At 40.7% G+C, this 23,014-nt stretch overlaps 1 protein-coding gene across 2 annotated transcripts; it reads left to right on the top strand.

Annotated features, from left to right (window-relative positions):
• Positions 1-960: 960 nt before the first annotated feature.
• Positions 961-23,014, top strand: LOC148355667 (flavin-containing monooxygenase 5-like). 2 transcript variants are annotated; one of them, XM_088348946.1, is made up of 11 exons: positions 961-1,037; positions 1,120-1,176; positions 5,501-5,633; positions 5,706-5,894; positions 9,409-9,574; positions 13,201-13,343; positions 15,135-15,331; positions 17,719-17,854; positions 18,954-19,173; positions 21,182-21,254; positions 21,323-23,014. In XM_088348946.1, exons 3-11 carry the CDS (start codon positions 5,502-5,504, stop codon positions 21,684-21,686), a joined length of 1,620 nt encoding a protein of 539 aa, XP_088205072.1. In that variant the 5' UTR covers positions 961-1,037; positions 1,120-1,176; position 5,501; the 3' UTR covers positions 21,687-23,014. The 2 variants fall into 2 exon arrangements, with proteins under 2 accessions (XP_088205072.1, XP_088205070.1); XM_088348944.1 differs by having other exon boundaries at positions 998-1,053.

The raw sequence follows: 23,014 nt of genomic DNA, 5'->3' as shown, positions 1-23,014 counted from the left end.
CAAATTACAAAAGTTACCAAAAAGCACAATTTTGACAGAATGACAGAAAAAAAAGATTTTTTTCCACATCTAGGAGACAGTCTGAATTTTCAAAGAAAATTTACTAAAAGTTTATAAACTTCTTACACTTTCATGTATTTTTTGTATGTGACTTGGTGTATTTTGGTCGACTGGTGCATATGTGCTTGGCGAGAAAATGACCACATGAAATGAAAAGAAATGAAATGATCTGCATTTATATAGCGCTTTTCAAGTCAATGACTTCCTAAAGCGCTTTACAATGTGCTCCACATTTCCCAATAGCGGCCTTGCAGCCATGTAAGGCGCTAACCTGCTTATTAGGGGTATCAGGGGTTCAGTGTCTTACCCAAGGACACTTCGACATGTAACACGGACGAGCCGGGATTCGAATTGGGATCCCTTGATCCCAAGACGAGCGCTCTACCTCCTGAGCTACTGCCGCCCCATATTGAATACTGTGCGCGGCACGGCAGATGAGTGGTTAACCGGGGCACAGTTCTGAGGTCATGTGTTCAAATCCAGCTCCGCGGAGTTTAGATGTTCTCCCCGTGCTTGCGTGGGTTTCCTCCAGGCACTCCGGTGTCCTCCCACATTCTAAAAACAGGCCAAATTGTCCATAGGTATGGATGAGCGAGTGAATGGCTGTATGTTTTAGTGTGCCCTGCGACTGGCTAGCAACCAGTTCAGGGTGTCCGCTGCCCACTGCCTAAAAATAGCTGGGATGGGCACCAGCACCCCTGCAACCCTACTGAGGATAAGTGATGCAGATAATGAATGGACAGGTGAATTCTGTGCTTGAGCAATAAAGAAAAGTTACAGCTTTTGTGGCTGCCAATCTCTTTTCTCATGTCGCAGTATGTTACCTTAATCAGTTCGCAATTATTGTGCCCCATTTTGTCGTATGATGTCACAAAGGAAACTGCAAACTCTATTGCTCATTTTGCACTCTGATTCAATGTCGTCTAACAGGATGAATTGTACACTTGCCTGACAACTCCAGCTGACAACTGCCTAAAGTAGGGCGTGCCCAATGTTCGTATAAAATTGTGGAAAAAACGCACTTGAGTGGAAGTTGACTGAAGCTGTTGTTGTGAACAGGAAGGAAGACGCAAGAAATTATTTTGTGCCATCTGAGGACTACTTTTATCTTCCAAGGTATGCATTTTTGTTTTGCGTCTGTCTTTTTGTGTTTCAGAGTGTCAAAGCAAGGGATGTAGGGGTTGTAAGCAAGAAGGAATTGGTGGCCCCGGTAGATTATGTAGGGTATGGAGTTGGCAGGGGACATGAGAGACAACAATGCATTGGTCAAAAGGATGTTAAATTTTAAAATTGTCAAAAATTTTTACTGGCTACACAAAATTTGCGGAAAATATAGAAAAATATTTATCATCATTTTACATTAATTCTTTAAAAAAAAAAGACAAATTTGCACATTTCTCACCCCTTTACCTTCATAGTTAACAAAACTAAGAACAAATGTATCACAAGATTGAGTCTATGAAAGCTAGGCGAGCATTTTCTATGAATGAAAATATTTTATGAATGTTCCCACACACAAAAAAATTTGCTTTACATTGCATAACGTGCACAGTTGATACATACAGGAGATTCTTTAATTGATAATTGGAAACCGGCTGGGCTTCATTTTGAGATTATCAACATTTTTACACAGTAGCTCAGTCTCTTGTGATTATTACCCTTTACCTGCCAATATATTGTTTTGTTTTTTTCTTCTCTTTCCTTTTTTTAGGTTTTTCACTTCTGGGGTGATTTTGGCTCCCGGGGTACCTTAAGGCCGATTTAAAATGAGCAATTGAATATTTTTTGTGAAATTATAATGGCCTACCCGGTTTGCCAATTAGTAAGCTTCGCTCCGAGTTGCATAATCGCGCTCGTCATGATTCGTGGTCTTGACTCAAATCATTTCCACATGTAAAGACAACATAAACATGTCTGTAAAAAGTTTTAGACGCAACACCAAAAATACTAGAAGAGCAATGAATGAAAATATGGACAAGAATGCTCATAAAAACTCTGGATGGAACTCATTAAGTGTGCTCAAAACCGTTGTTAAGCTTTCAATGTTAAAAAAAAGGTAACTAGGCGGAAACTAGGTATCCCCCTAAGAACCCTTTCTACCGGTTCTCAACTCAGTGATGGTTCATTGGGATTTTTAGGGAATTTTATTTCTAACTGGCATGATAAATCAAATACATGATCAGTTTCTTTGATCACATCATTTCAAGATAATTCCTTTTTTAAATTAACCTAAAATATCTATTCTGTAAATCGCTTAGTGCCCTTATACAAGGCTGATGTTTTAGTGGTTCAATGAGCCTATTTTAACCCTACTTTTAATAGTTACCATAGCAGAGTAGCAACATAGTAATTACCGTAAATTCCAGACTATAGAGAGCACCTGTATATAAGCCACATGCGTCCACATTTAAACATGTAACACAAACACAAAATTAACCCAAACCCGACTTGAAGTCCCGCGATTGAAACTAAATGTCCTTCATTAAAGTCCACAGTCCAAAAATCACAGCCGGCAAAATGAACGGAAAATGATACCGGTACTTAAGGTTTGATGCAGACCTGCAGAGTTCGGGTCCCGTTGAAAGTAATCTAAGGAAAAAAGTGTACATTTCCAAAGGTAAGGGTGGGAAAAATATATCAGATGAACACATTTACTCACGCAACTCCTTTTTCTTTAACCAACTTTTTACTCCCTCTTCTTTCCTTGTTCTTCCCTCACCTTTAGCGGTCCCCACTTAAACTCGGCACCCCGCGTTTGTTCCGCCCCTCATTTTTCGTTCACCCGTGCAAAACATATCAGAATAAGTGTCTAAAATAAATACAAATAAATACATTACAAAAATATACAGTTTCAAATACATATTATACATGGATTGCACATATTTAAAGAAAGACGGTACACCGAGAGAGTTTTCAAAGCTTTAATAATAATAATATAGCTTTCATCCCAAACGGTGCCTGTGACAGGGCAGTTAATGGTAGCAACACTCCAGCGCTGCTGGCGGCCGTTAGAAAAAATACATAAATTGGCCGCATCACTGAATAAACCGCAGGGTTGAAAGTGAGGGAAAAAAAGTAGCGGCTTATAGTCCGGAATTTACGGTAATGTAAATTATGTTCTAATGCATAGTGAACAGGTAGCCATAAGGTACGGGCTAGCTGATTACCCCGTAGCTAATCAGTCACAAAAAGTAGCTTTCAGCTTCCAAAAGGTTTGTATGTACGTTCTCTGGCAAAATGAGGTGTTGTTGTTTATGACATGTTTAGGTCATTGAAATGAGTAATTCATTTAAGGGGAGACAATTATTTTTTCCCAGTATTGTCATGTATGTGTCACCTCTTCTTTAAACTAAGGATACTCTATACCACATATCTTCAAACCCAAATCTTGAAACATCAGTTTTATCAATACATCTTGATACCATTAGTTCAGACAATTAATTCCCTTCTACAAAAATAACTAACATCTTAAAAGAAATAGTTTTGAATCCCAATATAGAATTTCACCTTATAACGACATTTATTTATTGGCAATGTACCATTGCTTTATTTTAAAGTTCATTTTTGTTAAATGGGCTCTAAAAGGCAACCAATATCAAAATTGGCCACCATTGCGAGAAATTACCTCAAAAAAGGCTGGTATAGCCACCAAGTGGTATTGAAACCAACACATACCTTGTCTAAACTTACTATTTTAGTTTTATCATATTGGGCAGAAACAGGGTGAGCTATTTAAAGTTGAAAGCTACATTTTTATTACTGGTTAGCATAAAGTGGTGCCAGTTTGATATGCATTTCTAAAAAAAAAACGTATCCTGTTACTACAATGTTGTTAGTATGGTACTATACGTGAGGTGTCATGAGAGTAATCTGTTATTGAATGTAGGTAAAACTAAGGAGATGATAATAGATTTCCGTACTAAGCCTCCCCCACATGTGCCTCTGTCATTCATTCAAGTTTCTGGGTACTCACTTGTCAGCTGACCTCACATGGACTGTCAATGCTACTGATATTCTAAAGTCAGCCAGACAAAGGCTCTACTTCCTTCATCAACTCAAATCATTCGGAGTCCGTCAATCGATTCTAGTCAATTTTTATCGTGCTATCATTGAATCCGTTTTAACAAGGTCAATCACAGTTTGGTTTGGTCACGTCAATCAGAAAGAATTGTCAAAGATGGAATCAGTAGTGAGGACGGCAGAGGAAATAATAGGTACTGGCCTCCCGTCCCTGCAAAGTATCTACATCGATCGAACCAGAAAACGGACACTGAAAATTATAGACGATCCCAGTCACCCTGCTCGCAGGTACTTTGATTACCTGCCGTCAGGTCGCCGTCTTCGCTCCATTGCGAGCAAGACTTCACGTCTTAAAGAGAGCTTTTACCCTTCCGCTATCCGTATGTTCAACGGGAATTGATTTAGGTTATTATGTATAGTATTATTATGCCAACGGCGTTCCTCCGACCTATTCTACTCTAGTCTTGTTATTTACATATTCTTTCTTTTTAAACTATTCTGTATAATTACCTTGTATTATACACTACAATATATTTTTTACTCTTGTCTTTTTATTCTTTTAAATCTATTATTTTATAATTATTGAGTGTTCGCGTGTCAAATGATTTATTGTATATATCATGTTTATGGTTTATGCTGGCTGAATAAATAAATACAATACAATATTATATTATTACCAGTTGTATTTATCAGAAGTAAGATTAAAATAGACTCACTTAGCCACTAAACCATCCGCCTTGTACATATTAATATTACTATTATTATTATTTTAACATATACACTAATTTCAAAAGAATTTGTGAATGAGTAATCATGTATTTAAAGACACTGATCATTTAAATGATTTCTTATTAGTCAGAAAACAAATTTTATAGAAAATTCAAAAGACTCATTAACAGAGAGTTGTAATCTGTTGTTTTCAGGTGGCTACTTGGTGCCCGCAGGTATCACGTTGGTGACCCCTGCCCTAAACATTTTGGGATTTGATCAGTTTTTCGTTTTTGTAGGCATTAAACAAAAGTTGGAAAAGATGATAGACAAAGTCTTTTGAATCTTTTCAGCAAATGAGGCTGATTTTATGTACGAGTTGTGATGACTGTTTTTTATTTTTTACGTGTAACACGCCAAAGTGCACTGTAACCTATAGGTCACAAGATGGGGGGTAATTATAACAACACAATGTAAAAAATATGAGATAAATGAAAAGATTTGATGGAATCACAAAAACGACAACTGCTTTCAACATTGGGCGGAAGAAGTGAGTGTCAGTTGTGAAACAGAACATTCCTTCCCTGCCTAAAGATACACACAGTCATCATCCAACTAGAAATGTGTACAATGTTTATCTGGAAAGTAGCACATCATGCCTAATAGCAGATCAAAATCAAGTCAACCCTGTGCAATTTTTTGTCATCACCAGCATGGTTCACAAGGTGGCCGTGATTGGCGCTGGGATTTCGGGTCTGACCAGCGTCAAAACCTGTTTGGAAGAAGGTCTGAAGCCCACCTGCTTTGAGAGTGGCCCTGACATTGGCGGTTTATGGAGATTTAAGGTCTGTTCTTTAGAACTGAAACACCCTGTGACAAAAAAATAAAATCAGTAACTTGTTTTGGACCCGCCGCAGGAGGAACCTGAGCCCGGGCGGGCCAACATATATGAGACAGTGGTCCTCAATAGCTCCAAGGAGAGGATGGCCTTCAGCGACTTCCCACCTCCGGCTGAGCTCCCAAACAACATGCACCACTCCGAAGTTCTGATTTACCTGCGACTTTACGCAGAAAACTTTGGACTCTTGCAGCATATACGCTTCCAGGTGGGCGAGATGAGTTGACTAAAGTAAAGCAAGACCCCCGCCAACAGTAAACTTTTGAGCAATTTCAAAAGTAAAACTTCCATGCTCAGTGATGTGTATTCAGGGGGTGTACGCAATGCTTTTTTGTTTTTCAAAATCACTGCAATTTTACAAGATATTATCAATAATATTAATTCAATTACTGTATTATGTCACATATTACTGTGCTGAGTGTCTGCAGATGCAAAGAGAGTCATGCAATTCTCTTGCCTATTATTAGAGGGCAATAATGATACCAAGGATTCCGAATTGGTTCACATCTCAGCACTATATGATAGAATTAGTGATAATAGTATTAGCAAGCTAACCACAAGTCAAGCCATCTAGTAATTTTTTTCTGTTGCATGGACTTTTTTCATAAGGATTACTGATAAGTTTAAACACTCAAAATAAAATAAAACATGCATCAATGGATTTTGAACTTGCAAGGGCAGTAGGACGAGAAGCATTCAAATAAGAAAGCCCTACATTGAGCCCTTTCTTTTTTTAAATCCCCTAGATTACAAAAGCAGATCCACCCTAAACGCTGTGGAATTCCAAGAAGGGCAACATGATTTGCTAATAGTCACAATAATGTAATAGCAATAATAATCTAAACAACGAACAACATTCCGCAATATTAGTCAAAATATCTAACTGGCATCCTATCAAATCTCTGTTGAAGTTGTCCAATATTCAAGTCAAGTTAAGTCATGTTCATTTGTATGGCCCTTAATGACAAGGAGTCTCAAAGGGCTGCACAGACCACAGACCACTGCAACCTACAGACTATTATTACACCATCTGATCTATAACCTACATGAGGGCAAGGAAAAACTCAAAACCTTAGCATGAGGAGAATGAAGAAACCTTGAGAAGAGACCGCACATGAGGTAATCCCCCTTTCCAGGATGAGCAGGCTGCAATGGATGTGGCATTAATAAACAATACAAATTAAAAATAAATTAAATTATAGTATTGTATAAAATGAAAAATAAAATAAAAAGAATGACCAGGTTGTAATGGATGTACCATTAACAAAGAATTCACAGACATTGTCATCATCAAAAATAGGTCATTTATAGAATATACGTGTGTTTCAAGCCTAGATTTAAACAGTTCCTCTGAGGTTGCAGATCGAATCTCACAGAGCAGAGCATTCCACAGCACCGGGCCCCGAATGGAGAATGCTCTCGAAGATGTGGATCTCTTCTTGGCTCTTGGAATCACAAGTAGATCATTTAGAATTCATTAGAGCATTTTCAGAGCAAAGGCTCCGGACATTAGCATAATCTGAAAGATAAGAGGGAGCAAGTCCATGCAAGATTTTGTATAATACCAACAGAACCTTAAAATCACATCTTAAGCTAACTAGGAGCCAATGCAGGTTAGCTAAAATTGGGGTCATGTGATCAAACTTTCTTGTCTTAGTTAAAAGCCTCGTTGCAGCATTTTGTACAAGCTGCAGGCTCTTGTTTTTTTTTTTTTTGCAAAAGGAGCTGAGCATAGACTTTATATATAAATTGAGGTAAGCCTATAAAACGTTTTTTTTTTTTTGCTACAGTTTGTATAATTCTTTCTTGCACTACCAATCAAACAATGAAAAAGATGTACAGTAGGTTTCATTTATTTGTAATCTGACTGAGCCTTACCATAGACCAGGGGTGTCAAACTCATTTTAACTCGGGGGCCACACGATAGAACAAACATTCTGTTGGGGGCCGGACTAGTAGATTAAAGAGAAAGAAAAGGAGAGATAAAGAGATAAGAGAAAGAGGGAGGGAAAGGGAGAGAGGGCAGGACAACGAAAGAAAAAGAGAGACAGGGAGAGAGCGTGATGAACAAAAGATAAAAAATCGTGAGAGAGGGGAAAAGAAAGGGAGAAGTAGAAAGAAGTCCAAAGAGAAATAGAAAGACAGAAGGAGAGAAAAGAGAAAAGAAAGCGCGGAGGGTAGGAAGAGAGAAAGAGAAAAGAGAGAAAAGGAAAAAAAGATGTTAGAGCAAAAGAGGTTAAAAGACACAGAGAGAGAAAGAGACAAAGAGCAACAAAGGAAGAGAAAAAGAGAGACACAGAGAGTGAAAGAGACAGAGACAGATTGGGAGAAAAGGGGTGGAAAAGAAAGAGAGAGAAAAAGAAAGAAATACAAGTACAGTGTCTTTGTGCGAGGCACCTGGCTTTGGCAACATCAAGTTGACATATTTCAACCTGCAGCTTGTTTTTCTCTTGCGCATCTGTGAGTGTTGTCTCGCGGGCCGGATTCAATCCCTTAGCGGGCCGGATCTGGCCCGCGGGCCGCCTGTTTAACACCTGTGCCATAGACGAACCTCACAGCATGTCACTGTAAATGCCTATCCTGCCTATCCATTAAAATACACACTCCAAACATGATAGTGGAAATTTACGCACTGATTTCTGTTAATGGGTAAAAATGTCCAAAGCAGTCAATGTGTCTTCCAATAAAGCGGCAATGAGTTGACTTGGATTTTGGAATCTAACAGTAGCTCCTTATTGTAAATATGGGACTATTCCATTTTGTCATTTATGTTATATCATGTCTATCTTAAAGACTGCAAGAGATCTTTATACTCTATTCAAAGAGTCATGTCTTCTCATCTCATCTCATCAGCCGTACCGCTTATCCTCATTAGGGTCACGGGGGGGCTGGAGCCCATCCCAGCCATCTCCGGGCAGTGGGCAGGGGACACCCTGAACTGGTTGCCAGCCAATCGCAGGGCACACAGGGACAGACAACTCATTCGCTCATTCACACCTAGGGACAATTTGGACCGGCCAATTCACCTGAAATGCATGGTTTTTTTTTGAACGTGGGAGGAAACCGGAGTGCCCGGAGGAAACCCACGCAAGCACGGGGAGAACATACAAACTCCGCACAGGAAGTCTGCAGCTGGATTTGAACCCACGACAGGTTCCCATGACATGAACTGTGCCGCACAAGCGCTAACCACTGCGCCGCCGTGCTGCCCGAGTCATGTCTTGTCTTGCTGTAATGTATGTGTGCAATGCATGCCCTCCAGGGCCAGAGCTTGCGAAGTTATGTGCATGTTGTTGAGATTAAGTCAGTCCTAGGCACAGGCACATGAGCTGAGTTTACAAGTTTATTAGGGGGAAAAGGAAATTTAGAAAAGACGCTCGTGTCTTAAGAAGAGGGGAAAAAAACAATAAAAAGAAAAAGTCTGGAACAAACTAAAAGCTAGGAGGATCTAAAAAGTCGGGCACAAACAGGCGCCAAAGGAAGTGTGCAACAAGTACAGGCAGGAAACCACTATAGAGCAACAATCCGACTGCTTTTGCTGACGGCATAGTCATTATTCGGAGGTTTATTAATGAGTGTCAGGCGCAAATGTCAATCGACCGCTGGCACCCTCGAGAGGATAATCACTTGTTAAATCCTAAGAAATGTAATAAATTAATTAGTCATTCCATCCCGACCACATCCAACGATGAGTTAATATTTGTTTTTGTGCTTGTTCCAAGACTCCTGTAGTGAGTGTGAGGCAGACTGCAGACTTTGACAACACTGGTCAATGGGAGGTAGAGACTGAGGGATGTGATGGTCAGCGGCAGATTGAGGTTTTCGACGCTGTAATAGTCTGCTCAGGGCACTTCACCACGCCCCACCTGCCACTCAAAGACTTCCCAGGTGACTACATACAATGCAAAAACACCGGGCCTAAAAATATTTTGGAAATTAAGTAAAATAATAATTTCATGTGTTTTAGGTAAAAAAAAAATGTCATTATTTCCCACAAACAATTCAGAAGGTGGTTAAAGATTTTTTAAAATAAATTATTTAAAACATATTGTATACAAACTAAAAAAAAAGTGAAAATAATTGTAAAAAATGAGTCAAATTACATGCTACGTTTTTGATTATTTCAGGAATTGATTGTGGTGGAAGTAAGAGAAAATTTATCTGGGACATATTGGTTTTCATATGTATTTTTTTTAAATATGAAAATACAGGCTTTTTTCAGTTTATTTAAATGATTGTTTTTGGTGAAATAAAAGAGTTTAGCATATTCTAATTCCTATCTGATCACGAATGATTCAAATATTTTTGGGGGGGTAAAAGAAAGAAAAATAAATCTTAAAGGGACCTTGTGTATTATTTAGTGCCTCTTAGAGGTACAAAAAAAACCTTCATTTACTAAAAAACAACAACATTGGTTTGAATAATCGGCAAAAATACATGAACTTTCATACAAATGATGAGCGTGTCCTGGGTTGCCCCTGGTGCCTCCTGCCGGTGGGACATGCCCGGAACACCTCCCGAGAGAGGCGTCCAGGAGGCATCTTTATCAGATGCCCGGGCCACCTCAACTGGCTCCTCTCAATGCGGAGGAGCATTGGCTCTACACAGAGTCCCTCCCGGATGACTAAGCTTCTCACCTTATCTGTAAGGGAGAACCCAGACACCCTGCGGAAGAAACTCATTTCAGCCACTTGTATCCGGGATCGTGTTCTTTCGGTCATGACTCACAGTTCATGACCATAGGTGAGGGTAGGAAGGTAGATCGACCGGTAGATCGAGAGCTTTGCCTTTCGTCTCAGCTCCCTCTTCACCACGACGGACCGGTACAGGGTCCGAATGACGGCGGACGCTGCATCGACCCGTCTGTCGATTTCCCGTTCCATCCTACCCTCACTCGTGAACAAGACCCCAAGATACTTAAACTCTTCCACTTGGGGCAAGATCTCATTCCCAACCCGGAGGGAGCATGCCACCCTTTTCCGGCTGAGTACCATGGTCTCGGATTTAGATGTGCTGATCCTCATGCCGGCCGCTTCACACTCGGCTGCGAATCGCTCCAGTGAGAGCTAAAGATCACGGCCTGAGGAAGCCAACGGCACCACGTTATCTGCAAAAAGCAGTGACGTAATGCTGAGGCCCCCAAACCGGACTCCCCTCCCACCAAGGCTGCGCCTAGTAATTCTGTCCATAAAAGTTATGAACAGAATTGGTGACAAAGGGCAGCCCTGGCGGAGTCCAACCCTCACCGGGAACGAATCCGACTTACAGCCGGCAATGCGGACCAGGCTCTGGCACCGGGCATACAGGGTCCGGATTCAGGAGTAACAGTGTGGTTTTCATCCCGGCCGTGCAACACTGAATGCACTAAGACGTCATGATTTGAAATCATGCATGGCACGAAAGGTTCCCCTGCTTAAACCAGCACATATCAAGGCCCATCTTAAGTTTGCATATGACCATTTGGATGATACAGAGGAGTCATGGGAGAACGTTTTGTTATCAGATAAGACCAAAATAGAACTTTTTGGTGTTAATTCCACTAAGCGTGTTTGGAGGATGAAGAATGAAGAGTACAACATGAAGAACACTACTGTGAATCATGGAGGGGTAGCATCATGCTTTGGGGGTGGTTTTCTGCACATGGGACAGAACGAGTGCACTGCATTAAAGAGAGGATGACTGGGGCTGTGCATTGTGAGATTTTGGGGAACAACCTTCCCTCAGTCAGAGCCTTGAAGATGGGTTGTGGCTGGGTATTCCGAGACGACAACGTCCCAAAGCACACAGCCAGGAAAACTAAGGAGTGGCTCCATAAGAAGCATGTCAAGGTCCTAGCATGGCCCAGGGAGTCTCCAGACCTGAACCCAATCAAAAATCTGTGGAGGGAGCTCCAACTCCGTTTTTCTCAGCAACAGCCCAGAAACCTGACTGATCTAGAGAAGATCTGTGTGGAGGAGTGGGCCTAGATCTCTCCTGTAGTTTGTGCAAACATGGTGAAAGACTACAGGAAATGTTTGACCTCTGTAACAGCAAAGAAAGACTTCTGTACCAAATTTTAAAATTCATTTTCCCAGGTGTTCAAATACTTATTTGCAGCTATATCACATGAATAAATCGGTAAAAAATCATGCATTGTGATTTCTGGATTTTTCTTTTAAGTTTCCCTCTCAGGGCAGCACGGCGGCGCAGTGGTTAGCACTTGTGCGGCACAGTTCATGTCATGGGAACCTCCTGCGTGGGTTCAAATCCAGCTCCAGACTTCCTGTGCGGAGTTTGCATGTTCTCCCCGTGCTTGCGTGGGTTTCCTACGGGCACTCCGGTTTCCTCCCACGTTCCAAAAACATGCATTACTGGTGAATTGACCAGTCCAAATTGTCCCTAGGTGTAAATGAGCGAATGAGTTGTCTGTCCCTCTGTGCCCTGCGATTGGCTGGCAACCATAGCTCCAGCCCCCCCGCGACCCTAATGAGGATAAGCCTTACGACTGATGATGATGTTTCCCTCTCACAGTGGACATGCACCTACGATGAAAATTTCAGACCCCTTTGTGATTTCTAAGTGGGAGAAATGGCAAAATAGTAGGATTTTCAAATACTTATTTTCTTCACTGTATACGTACTTTATTTTGTTTTTATGGTATCCTCGTTTTAATACTTCTTTTATCAACATTGTACTCTAGGATGCAATTTAATTTAATTCACATTATTAAGTTAATGACAATAATGACAATCTTGAATTTTTTCGGTTGCACTACACAATACAGCAATACCAAGTTGTCAAATATTACACAGTGTACCTTTCAATATTTATTTGAGCATAGGCGGGGCGTTGATTAGCCCCAAAAATTTACATTTGTTTAACCCTTTAGAAAAACATCTATCTATCTACCTTGGTCATATCCCTCAAGAGGGGTGACCGACAGCAAGACAAACACATATATTTTTGGACCATGGCCATCCCAATTGCCCAAACACCCAAACAAGTTAGGCACCTCGGCACCTAAGTTGGTCATGCTTTCGTCCCTCCAAATGAAATGGGACACCAGAAAGCGGCCATGTCACTCGGGTCAGGGTGACACAACACACTCTTTTGTTCAACAGCAGGGCCCGACAGCTTTCACTGGTTTACCCCTGCCGCATCATACGGGTGCCCAGCCCATCCTTAATAACGCGTCCACAATCCCACTATCCTTTCTCACCTGTGGTGAGGGGCCCTCTCCTTGTGAGAGGTAAGAGAATTCTCCCACCATGGTCCGCTGTGTGTCGTAAGAGGCGGCTAAAGTGGAGGGAGCGAGGGGACTGGGGATCCTCTTCTCTTTATCTCTACTCCCTAAGAGACAGCAAGGCAAAGAAAGGGGGGCGGGAGAAAGAAAGGTCTCGCAAACCCTAGTTATAGGGTCACTAAATGTGAGAGGATGTGGAAGTAAAGCGACCGAGTGGAAGAAAAAGGAGATCGGAAGGATGAAAAACATCAAAGATTTAAAATATGTTTTGGCTTTTTATGTCTTTGTCTAGGTATTGAAAGTTTCAACGGAGAGTACTTTCACAGCTGGGAGTATCGAAACAGTGACGGTATGCGGGGGAAAAGAGTGGTTGTCATCGGAATTGGGAGTTCAGGCGGCGACATTGCTGTGGATATCAGTCGTGTTGCTGAAAAGGTTGGTTTCTTATAAAGGGACATTTTGTATTATTCAGCGCCTCATAGTAGTTTAAAAAATGCACAAATTAAAGGAAAAAAAACATATTGATTTTAATAATAAACAAAAATATATTAATTATCATATGAACATGCATTGTTTTTAAATACTCATGATCAAGGCTGGGTACATTTTGCGTTTATTTGATATAGCATGAGGCTCACCTTGAGGGATGAAAGGTAGTTTGTGTTCTTCCTTGTGCTTCGTAGCATTCTTTTTGGCTGCACTACACCAAATGTGTCGAACTCATTTTAGCTCGGGTGCCACATGATAGGAAAACCATTTTCACTGAGGCCTGACTAGTAAATTAATGGCATAAGAAGTGTACCTTAGCCGGATGACTGGGGGTCTTTTTGGAGGCTCTCAATTAAAATATGATTGAGGTATGAAAATGAAAGATTCTTTAGAGAACGATCTTTGAGCAGGGTGTAATTCCCTTCATCAAGATGTATTATCTTATTATGTTTATCGACTGCATTTGTTAAAAAAAAACACACAATAAAATCTATTTCCGCCATACTTTTTTTCACTTGAAGGAACCCATGCAAACTGGTAAGTGACAAAAATACCATACAAACACAAGTTTAAATGATTGATATGATTATTTTAAATATGTTCTGCTTTTAAATGTTTAATGTTTATTTAATGTAAAGCTTCTTTAAACTTCTGGCAAGACTCCAAGGTGCTATGTTTTCCAAATATATATTTTTTTCTTCGTATTACCTTAAACAGCGTGTCCATGACTTAGACAGTAAACACAGCTACAATGGGTGCTTTGCGTGTGGCGCCCGGCTTTGGCAACATGCAGTGGATGGATTTAAAACTGCAAGTCATTGTTTGAAGTTTCTCTTGTGCTTCTCTCAGCATCGTGGGCAACATAAGATTATGTGGCTGGACACATTTGGACCACGGGCCTTGAGTTTTAAAAATATGAATGACACAATAAAGTGACATCTAGTGGTCATATGTGTATGTATATATATATATATATATATATATATATATATATATATATATATATATATATATATATATATATATATATATATATATATATATATATATATATAAGCCGCACCCACCACATTTTAAGAGGAAAACCGATTTTGTGCATACACAAGCCGCACCTGTATATAAGCCGCATACGCCCACATTTAAACATGTAACACAAACACAAAATTAACCCAAACCCGACTTCAAGTGCCGCGATTGAAACTAAATGTCCTTCGTTAAAGTCCACAGTCCAAGAATCACAGCCGGCAAAATGAACAGAAAATGATACCGGTACTTAAGGTTTGATGCATACCTGCAGAGTCCGGGTCCCGTTGAAAGTAATCCAAGGAAAAAAGTGTATATTTCCAAAGGTAAGGGTGGGAAAAATATATCAGATGAACACATTTACTCCCGCAACTCCTTTTTCTTTAACCAAATTTTTACCCCCTCTTCTTTCCTTGTCTGTCCCTCACCTTTAGCGGTCCCCACTTAAACTCGGCACCCCGCGTTGGTTCCACCCCTCCTTTTTCGTTCACCCGTACAAAACATATCAGAATAACTGTCTAAAATAAATACAAATAAATACATATTAAGCCGCAGGGTTGAAAGTTAGGGGAAAAAGTAGCGGCTTATAGTCCGGAATTTACGGTGTGTGTGTATATATGTATATATATATCTAACTGGTGTATTTGCCAAACAACGATCACTGAACTGAAAACTTGTGTGGATTAAGAAGCTGACATGAATTGTGACCCGCAGGTGTACCTGAGCTCCAGGAGCGGCGCATGGGTGGTGAGCCGAGTGGGCCCTTGGGGCCTCCCGGTGGACATGTTTTACACCTCTCGTATGGACATGATGCTGCAAAGACTTTTTCCTTCTTACAGCAACAGGAATGCGGAGAAGATGTTCAACCAGGCCTTTGATCACGAGCTGTACGGATTGAAACCACGACACGGGTACATACGTCATAATATTTTGTGAAAGCATTGGAAGGTAGTATCAGAGCTGTAATGGAAGTCCCTGCATTTATTTGTTTTATTACGCAGACTCCAGTCAGGAAGGATAAACATCGCTTCCTGTTTGGTGTGACTTGGGAAACAGGCTCTCAACACAGCAGGGCAGGAAAAGTGAGTGTCGGGTGTTGAACCATTGATTGCACCTTTGTTGCACAAACAGATTTCTTGCAGTTTTGTTATGGCTCTGATACTATCAGCAAAGTCAATAGAATGTCAGCGTAATTCTACTCTTCTATTGCCACACTTTTTTTTAAAAAAGGTGGGGAAGGGTGACTGCTGTTAAGCTTAGTGTTATACAGTGGAACCTCCGTTCTCGACCATAATCCGTTCCAGGACCCTGTTCGAGAACCGATTTGTTCAATCACCGAAATCATTTTTCCCATTAAAAATAATGTAAATCGTTTTAATCCGTTCCAACACCCTGAATGTTTACCATGAATGATTAACGTAAACATGAAGCTAACCCAGGCTAATCGTACGTTCGCGTTAGCGTAATCTTCCGTACGAAAGATTCCGCTAACATGAACGTGTAAAAATAAAAAATCAGGTCGTTTACAAGTCATTTAGCACCACAAGTGGCTAGCGCTTCATTGGAAAGGGGGCTCCGTTCCAACACCCTGAATTTTGGGCTCAGTTCCAACACCCTGAATGTTTACCTTGAATGTTCAACGTAAACATAAAGCTAACCCAGGCTAATCGTACGTTCGCGTTGTTGTAATCTTCCGTACGAAAGATTACGCTAACACGAACGTGTAAAAAAAAAAAAAAAAAAAAAAGATAAAGAAAAGAATTATGAATACGATTTCTTACCTTTGTGGTGGTCAGCATAAGGCGCATGCTGTATTCCCTAGCAAGATCTGAAACTCGCATACCTCTTTCATATTTAGCTATTATGTCTTTCTTAAAGGCAATTGTTGTACGAACAACTTTTCTTTTTTCACCTGTCCTGCTTGCACCGACCTTCTTCGGAGGCATAGTTAGGGGCTAAAACACTCCGTTCACCGATATTAAAAGCGAAAGCAAAAGGAGGCAAGTGCGCATGTGATAACAGTTGGTCACGAGGGGTGGGGGTGATCTACACGATCTACGCCCGTACGCTGCGCAGCATCGCACTCTAGCGTACACACTCACGCATTATGTTCGAACTCCGAATTTTTGACCGAACAGCAAAGCAAGAATTTCTCGAAATTTTTGGTCGAACACCGATTTGTTCGAACTGAGAAGCATTCGAAAACCGAGGTTCCACTGTATTTCCCACAACAGAAGATATTATATTATCAAAACACAAGCTTCGTTGTTCCAGCTATCAACCTTCCTGTGCGGAGTTTGCATGTTTCCTCCAGGCACTCCGGTTTCCTCCCACATTCCAAAAACATGCTTGTCAGGTTATTTGGCCGGTCCAAATTGTCCCTAAGTGTGAATGAGCGAGCGAATTGTCTATCCCTGTGTGCCCTGCGACTGGCTGGCAACCAGTTCAGGGTGTCCCCTGCCCACTGCCCGGAGATGGGTGGGATTGGCTCCAGCACCCCCGCGACCCTACTGAGGATAAGCGGTACAGATAATGGATGGATGGCTGGATGGAAGCTTCGTCGTGATATTCTTTTATCCAAAGCATCCATAATTTTCATTATGAAATACTACAACCTGGCGTCACGGCGGGTGAGTGGTTAGCGCGTTCGTGGCACAGCTCTGTGGTCATGGGATCAGCTACCAGCCTTCCTGTGCAGTTTTCATGCTCTCCCTGTGCTTGCGAGGGTTTCCTCCGGGCACTCCGGTTTCCTCTCACATTCCAAAAACATGCATGTCAGGTAAATTGGCCGTTCCAAATTAGAATAGAATAGAATCGAATAGAATAGAACAGAATAGAATAGACCTTTATTGTCATTGTTACAAAATGGGTTGAAATTGGGCATGGCACTCCAGGTTCACATTTAACAGTGAGGATAGAAGAAAACAAAAAACATAAAGGAACAAAGAAGATAAGGTTATAATTTACACAATATTTACACAAGAAATGTGGGCATGTAGGATTGTCCCTAGTGTGAATGATCGAGGAATTTGTCCCCTGCCCACTGCTCGAAGATAGCTGGGATGGGCTCCAGCACAGCCGCGATCCTACTGAGCATAAGCATAGCAGATAATGGATAGATGGATAGATGGTGATTGGATTGTTATTTGTTATTGGAAAAGAACCCGAAATGCCATATGAAAACTTTATTCACAAGAAAATGTGAATGTCTTGGAAAAATATATATTTTTTCATTGAAATGGATTTTAATTTCTGCAGCATTTTTAAAGCCATTTAAAAAAATGTCTCTCTTTTCCAGGATTTTCGCGCAAAACGCTGTAGTAAGCGACGACCTACCAGCTCGGATCATCTCCGGTCGCGTTAGCTTGAAGCCCAACATCAAGGAGTTCCGGGGATCCAGTTTGGTCTTTGCCGACAGCAGTGTCATCAACCAAGTAAGTCTGAACACTGGTTAAATAAACCATAAAAAGAAATCCTGAAAAGAGAAGACATGTGATGAGATCATATACAGTGGAACCTCGGTTCTCGACCATAATCCGTTCCAGAACCCTGTTGGAAAACCAATTTGTTCGATCACCGAAATCATTTTTCCCATTAAAAATAATGTAAATCGTTTTAATCCGTTCCAACACCCTGAATGTTTACCTTGAATGTTTAACATAAACATAAAGCTAACCCAGGCTAATCGTACGTTCGCGTTATCGTAATCTTCCGTACGAAAGATTACGCTAACATGAACATGTAAAAATAAAAAAATCAGGTCGTTTACAAGTCATTTAGCACCCGGGTCTCCACAACAAGTGGTGAGTGGTTCATTGGAAAGGGGGCTCCGTTCCAACACCCTGAAAGTTGGGCTCCGTTCCAACACCCTGAATGTTTACCTTGAATGTTCAACATAAACATAAAGCTAACCCAGGCTAATCGTACGTTCGCGTTATCGTAATCTTCCGTACGAAAGACTACGCTAACATGAACGTGTAAAAATAAAAAAAGGATAAAGAAAAGAATTATGAATAGGATTTCTTACCTTTGTGATGGTCTGCAGAAGGCGCAGGTGGACAGTGGCGTATTCCCTAGCAAGATCAGACACTCGCACACCTCCCTCATATTTTGCTATTATTTCTTTCTTAAATGCAATAGTTGTACGCACTACTTTTCTTTTTTCACCTGTAGCAACTTTGCTGCTTGCACTGACTTTCTTCGGAGGCATAATTAGGGGCTAAAACACTTCGTACACCTATATTAAAAGCGAAAGCAAAAGGAAGCACGTCCGCACGCGATAACAGTCGGTCACGAAAAGAGCCATCTACACCCGTCCGCCGCTCAGCATCGCACTCTAGCGTACGCACTCGCGCATTACCGGCGTTCTAACTCCGATTTTTTTGACCGAACAGCGAAGCAAGAATTTCTCGAAATTTTTGGTCGGACTCCGATTTGTTCGAACTGAGAGGCGTTCGAAAACCGAGGTTCCACTGTTGTTTTCTTCTGGCACTGCTGCTAAACTACTGTATGTATGGTTCTTCATTTCTTTAGGTGGACGTGGTGGTGTTTGCCACAGGGTACAACTACAGCTTCCCCTTTCTGCCACCAACCTTGCAGGAAAAGTCAGGTTACCGCCTGTGCCTATATAAGCACGTGTTTCCACCCAAGTTGTCCAAACCCACACTGGCCGTAGTGGGCTTCATCCACGCCCTGGGATCTCTCACGCCACTAGCAGAGATACAGGTCCGTTGGGCTACCAGAGTTTTCAAAGGTAAACTCCTAAAAGCCTTGTTCTGATTATAGAAAGTTGTCAACTTTTAATGGTGTCAGGTGGCAGGCATTTGAAACTTGTTTTAACTCGGGGCCACACGATAGAACAAACATTCTCTCGGGGCCGGACTAGTAGATTAGAGTGAAAGAAATAAGAGAAATAGAGGGAGAGAAGGAGAGGGTTGGATGAAGAAAGAGAGAAATGGAGAGAGAGAGGGAAAAGAGAGAGCGCGAAAGAGAATGTGAGAAACAAGAGATGAAAAGAGAAATAGTGAGAGAGGTGGAAAGAACGATAGAGAGAGAGAAAGAAATCCAAAGAGAAATAGAAAGAGAAGAGAGACAAGAGAAGGAAAAAGGGAAGAGAGAGCAAAAGAAGGTAAAGACACAGAGAGAAAGAGAAAAAGAGAGAGACAGAGAGAGACAGAGAGAAAGAGAACAAGAGAGAGAATGAGAGAGAGAAAGAGAGAGCGAGAGCGAGCGAGTGAGTGAGAAAGAAATGCAACTACAGCCTATTTGTGAGAGGCACCTGGCTTTGGCAACATCAACCTGCAGCTAATTTTTCTCTTGCGCTTCCTCAGCGTTGTCTCGCTTCCCGGATTCAATCCCTTAGTGGGCCTGGTCTGGCCCGCGGGCCGCCTGTTTGACACCCCTGCTCTACAGGGTGTTGAACTACAAGAACAGAAACATTATTGGCCAATAGTGACAATGATGTAATACTGTAAAAACAACGAATAACAAGTGTGCCATAGTAGTCAAAATAAAGCTAATCATCAGCTAATCAGCTAATCAAGCTAAAAATCAAGCTAATAACTGGCATTCTAGCAAATCTCCTTTGCAGATGTCCATCCTTAAAAGCTGAATACATCAATTCATCGATATTCCCTTTAAACTGCGCGCGTGCGTAATCGCGCACTGCCCGCACATTCTCAGTGCACAAGAAAATCTAGCCAGCTCACAAAAATCAGGGCTCGAAGTTGCTAATTAAAAAGCGAATTAAGTCAAAGTTACAGTGCATGAAGGTAAAAATACACAGGTTCCCCTGACGCAGTGTTCTAAATGCGGTATTTTGAAGTCAATGTCGAAGTAGAACGAAGTTGAGGAAAGTCAGTAGAGTTTTGCGAGAACCGGCTTCTTCGGCTGGGCTCACTAAAGAGAACCGGCTCTTTCGGGTCCCAAACGACTCTTCGGGTTGTTTTTGCTTTTTTAATCCCGACACGACCAAATATTATGTATTGTGCACAAAATGACTTAAAGGAAGGGGGGAATAGAACAAAAAAGAAAAAAATACCAAAATGAAAAAGTAGTGAAAAGCAGAGAAAAAAAGAAACAAAAGGAAAAGAAAAAAGAAGGAAAAAATCTAAAAAAAAAAAGCCAGAAAAAAAGAAAAGAAAGAAACAAAGGAAAAAAGTAAATAGAGAACAAAAAGAAAAAAATAACAGCTAGGAAAAAATTAACACAATGAGATTTTTTTTTTTAATTTGAAAAAAAAAACAGGGAAAAAGAAAAAAGTTTGTGTTGCATTCAAATAATTTCCAATTATACCAAGTCAATCTTGTTGCCAACATTGTACTTCCACTAAAGAAATGTGATTAAATACAGTTCTGTATCGTGCAACAGACTAAATAAGCCCCCAAAAATGTTAGTATTCTGCGACAAAAGATACCAGGAAAAAAAAAATGAAAATCTTGTGAAAGAACGTTTGTAAAAACAAATGACGTTTGTAGGCCGTACAACCTTTGCAATAATACATTAGTCAATTCATTCAAACGTGAAAATAATTTTGCATTGCCGGAAACTCAGCAAAATGTAACTTAATGTCAAGTTTTGGACATTTTTGATAATGACTCAGTTGCCACACTTGGGATTGCTGTTGCTCACTGTTGTTTCAAGCGTTGCTCACCGACTTTGTGTGAACGCTCAGACCCGTAGAAAATTAGAGGGAACATTGCTGTTTTATTCCAAAAGTAAGGTGGTAAACCTGACAAAATACTTTCTCCCCTCTCCTGTAGGTTTAGCAAATTTACCATCAGAGGAGAAAATGCTGGAAGAAATTGCAACAGAAACAAAGACCATGCATCAACGGTATAAATATAATCCAGCAAATGTAATATTTCTATGTTAGTTTGTCTTTAAAAAGCTTCATCTGTTAGGTACGCTTGCTCTGAGCGGACTCCCATCCAAGTGGACTACATGCCCTACATGGACTCGGTGGCATCTCAAATCGCAGTTAAACCCAATCTACCGCTACTACTTCTGAGAGATCCCAAACTGGCGTTCCAGGTCTTGTTTGGACCTTGCACCTCCTATCAATACAGACTGAGCGGCCCAGGTAGCTGGGCTGGAGCTCGCCAAGCCATTTTGTCTCAGTGGGATCGGGTACTCCAGCCATATAACACAAAAATAGTGCCGAAAGCGCTGAAGATCCGATTGGTACCCCGACCAAAAGTACCATCGAAATTGAGCATGGTGCTTTTCTCCAGTGCAGCCCTGCTGTACGGATTATATAATATTTAACGAGACCTGCACTAATAAAAAGGACTTGAACATCGCCCACACATTCATCAAATATATTGTTTAGCTTATGGAAGAAGAGAGATGATTCATTTATCATTTTCAAAACAAAATACAAAATGTTTCACTGCCTGGGACTGATTTAAAAAGGATGGGTTGGGGCGGCAGTAGCTCAGGAGGTAGAGCACTCGTCTTGGGATCAAGGGATCCCAGTTCGAATCCCGGCTTGTCCGTGTTGCATGTCGAAGTATCCTTGGGTAAGACACTGAACCCCTAATACCCCCAATAAGCAGGTTAGCGCCTTACATGGTTGCAATACAAGGCCGCTATTGGGAAATGTGAAGCACACTGTAATGCGCTTTGGGAAGTCATTGACTTGAAAAGCGTTATATAAATGCAGATCATTTCATTTCAACAATTCTGAAATTTTACTAAAACGTTATAAGCACGAACAATTAGCACAACATGAGTAACTACATGCTTAGCTAGCTGTAAATTACCAAACTGAAATCTTAAGAGATAAGTAAAAAGAATTATGGGCCACAAATAACTGAATCCCTTTTTACACTTTTATTCTCAAAACAACACTTTCTATCTCAAATGAAGCAACTGGTCGCCCACACATTCATCAATTATATTGACAGGGTTGGGTAGGGTTACTTTAACTTGATTACTTTCAATTACTTTTGGATGACTCCAATACCAAATATGCTAATAAAAGACAAAAGAAACTTAATATGAATAAAATGATGACTCACAACACGTGGTAAGCTTTCTCTCCTGGCTTTGATCTCTTTGATCTCCGGCAAAACTAACATAAAATGCGACAGAAGCGAAATGAAAATGAATCCAAACAGCTTGCCGACATCATTTTTGCCGTTCCATGTATTCCGTTACTCCCTAAGCCTGCACAAAATTTAGTCATTTTATTCATATTTAGTTTCTTTTGTCTTTTATTAGCATATTTGGAATTGGAGTAATCCAAAAGTAATTGAAAGTAATCAAGTTAAAGTAACCCTACCCAACCCTGTATATTGATTAGCTGTATATTGATTGGAAGAAGAGAAAAGATTAATTTGTCATTTTCAAAACAAAATACAAAATGTTTCACTGTCTGGGACTGATTTAATAAGGATGGGTATTATTTGGTGACTCATAGTGGTAAGAGAAAACTTAATTCATTAAACACAATACCCGATGTGACAAAACATCTTTGTGATGGCATAGGAAATACCGAATTTCGTGTTTGGACTGTTGACTTGCCTTGCACTTGACCGTCATAATAAATTGACCCATGCTTGTTTAATAAAAACAATTGTGGACCTTTAAAA

This window comes from Urocampus carinirostris, chromosome 12 (assembly GCF_059441175.1).
Source record: "Urocampus carinirostris isolate Australia breed hairy pipefish chromosome 12, RoL_Ucar_1.0, whole genome shotgun sequence".
NCBI classification, from domain to species: Eukaryota; Metazoa; Chordata; class Actinopteri; order Syngnathiformes; family Syngnathidae; genus Urocampus; species Urocampus carinirostris.
The sequence above is the reverse complement of the archived record's forward strand: the minus strand, read 5'-3'. Positions and strand labels throughout refer to the sequence as shown.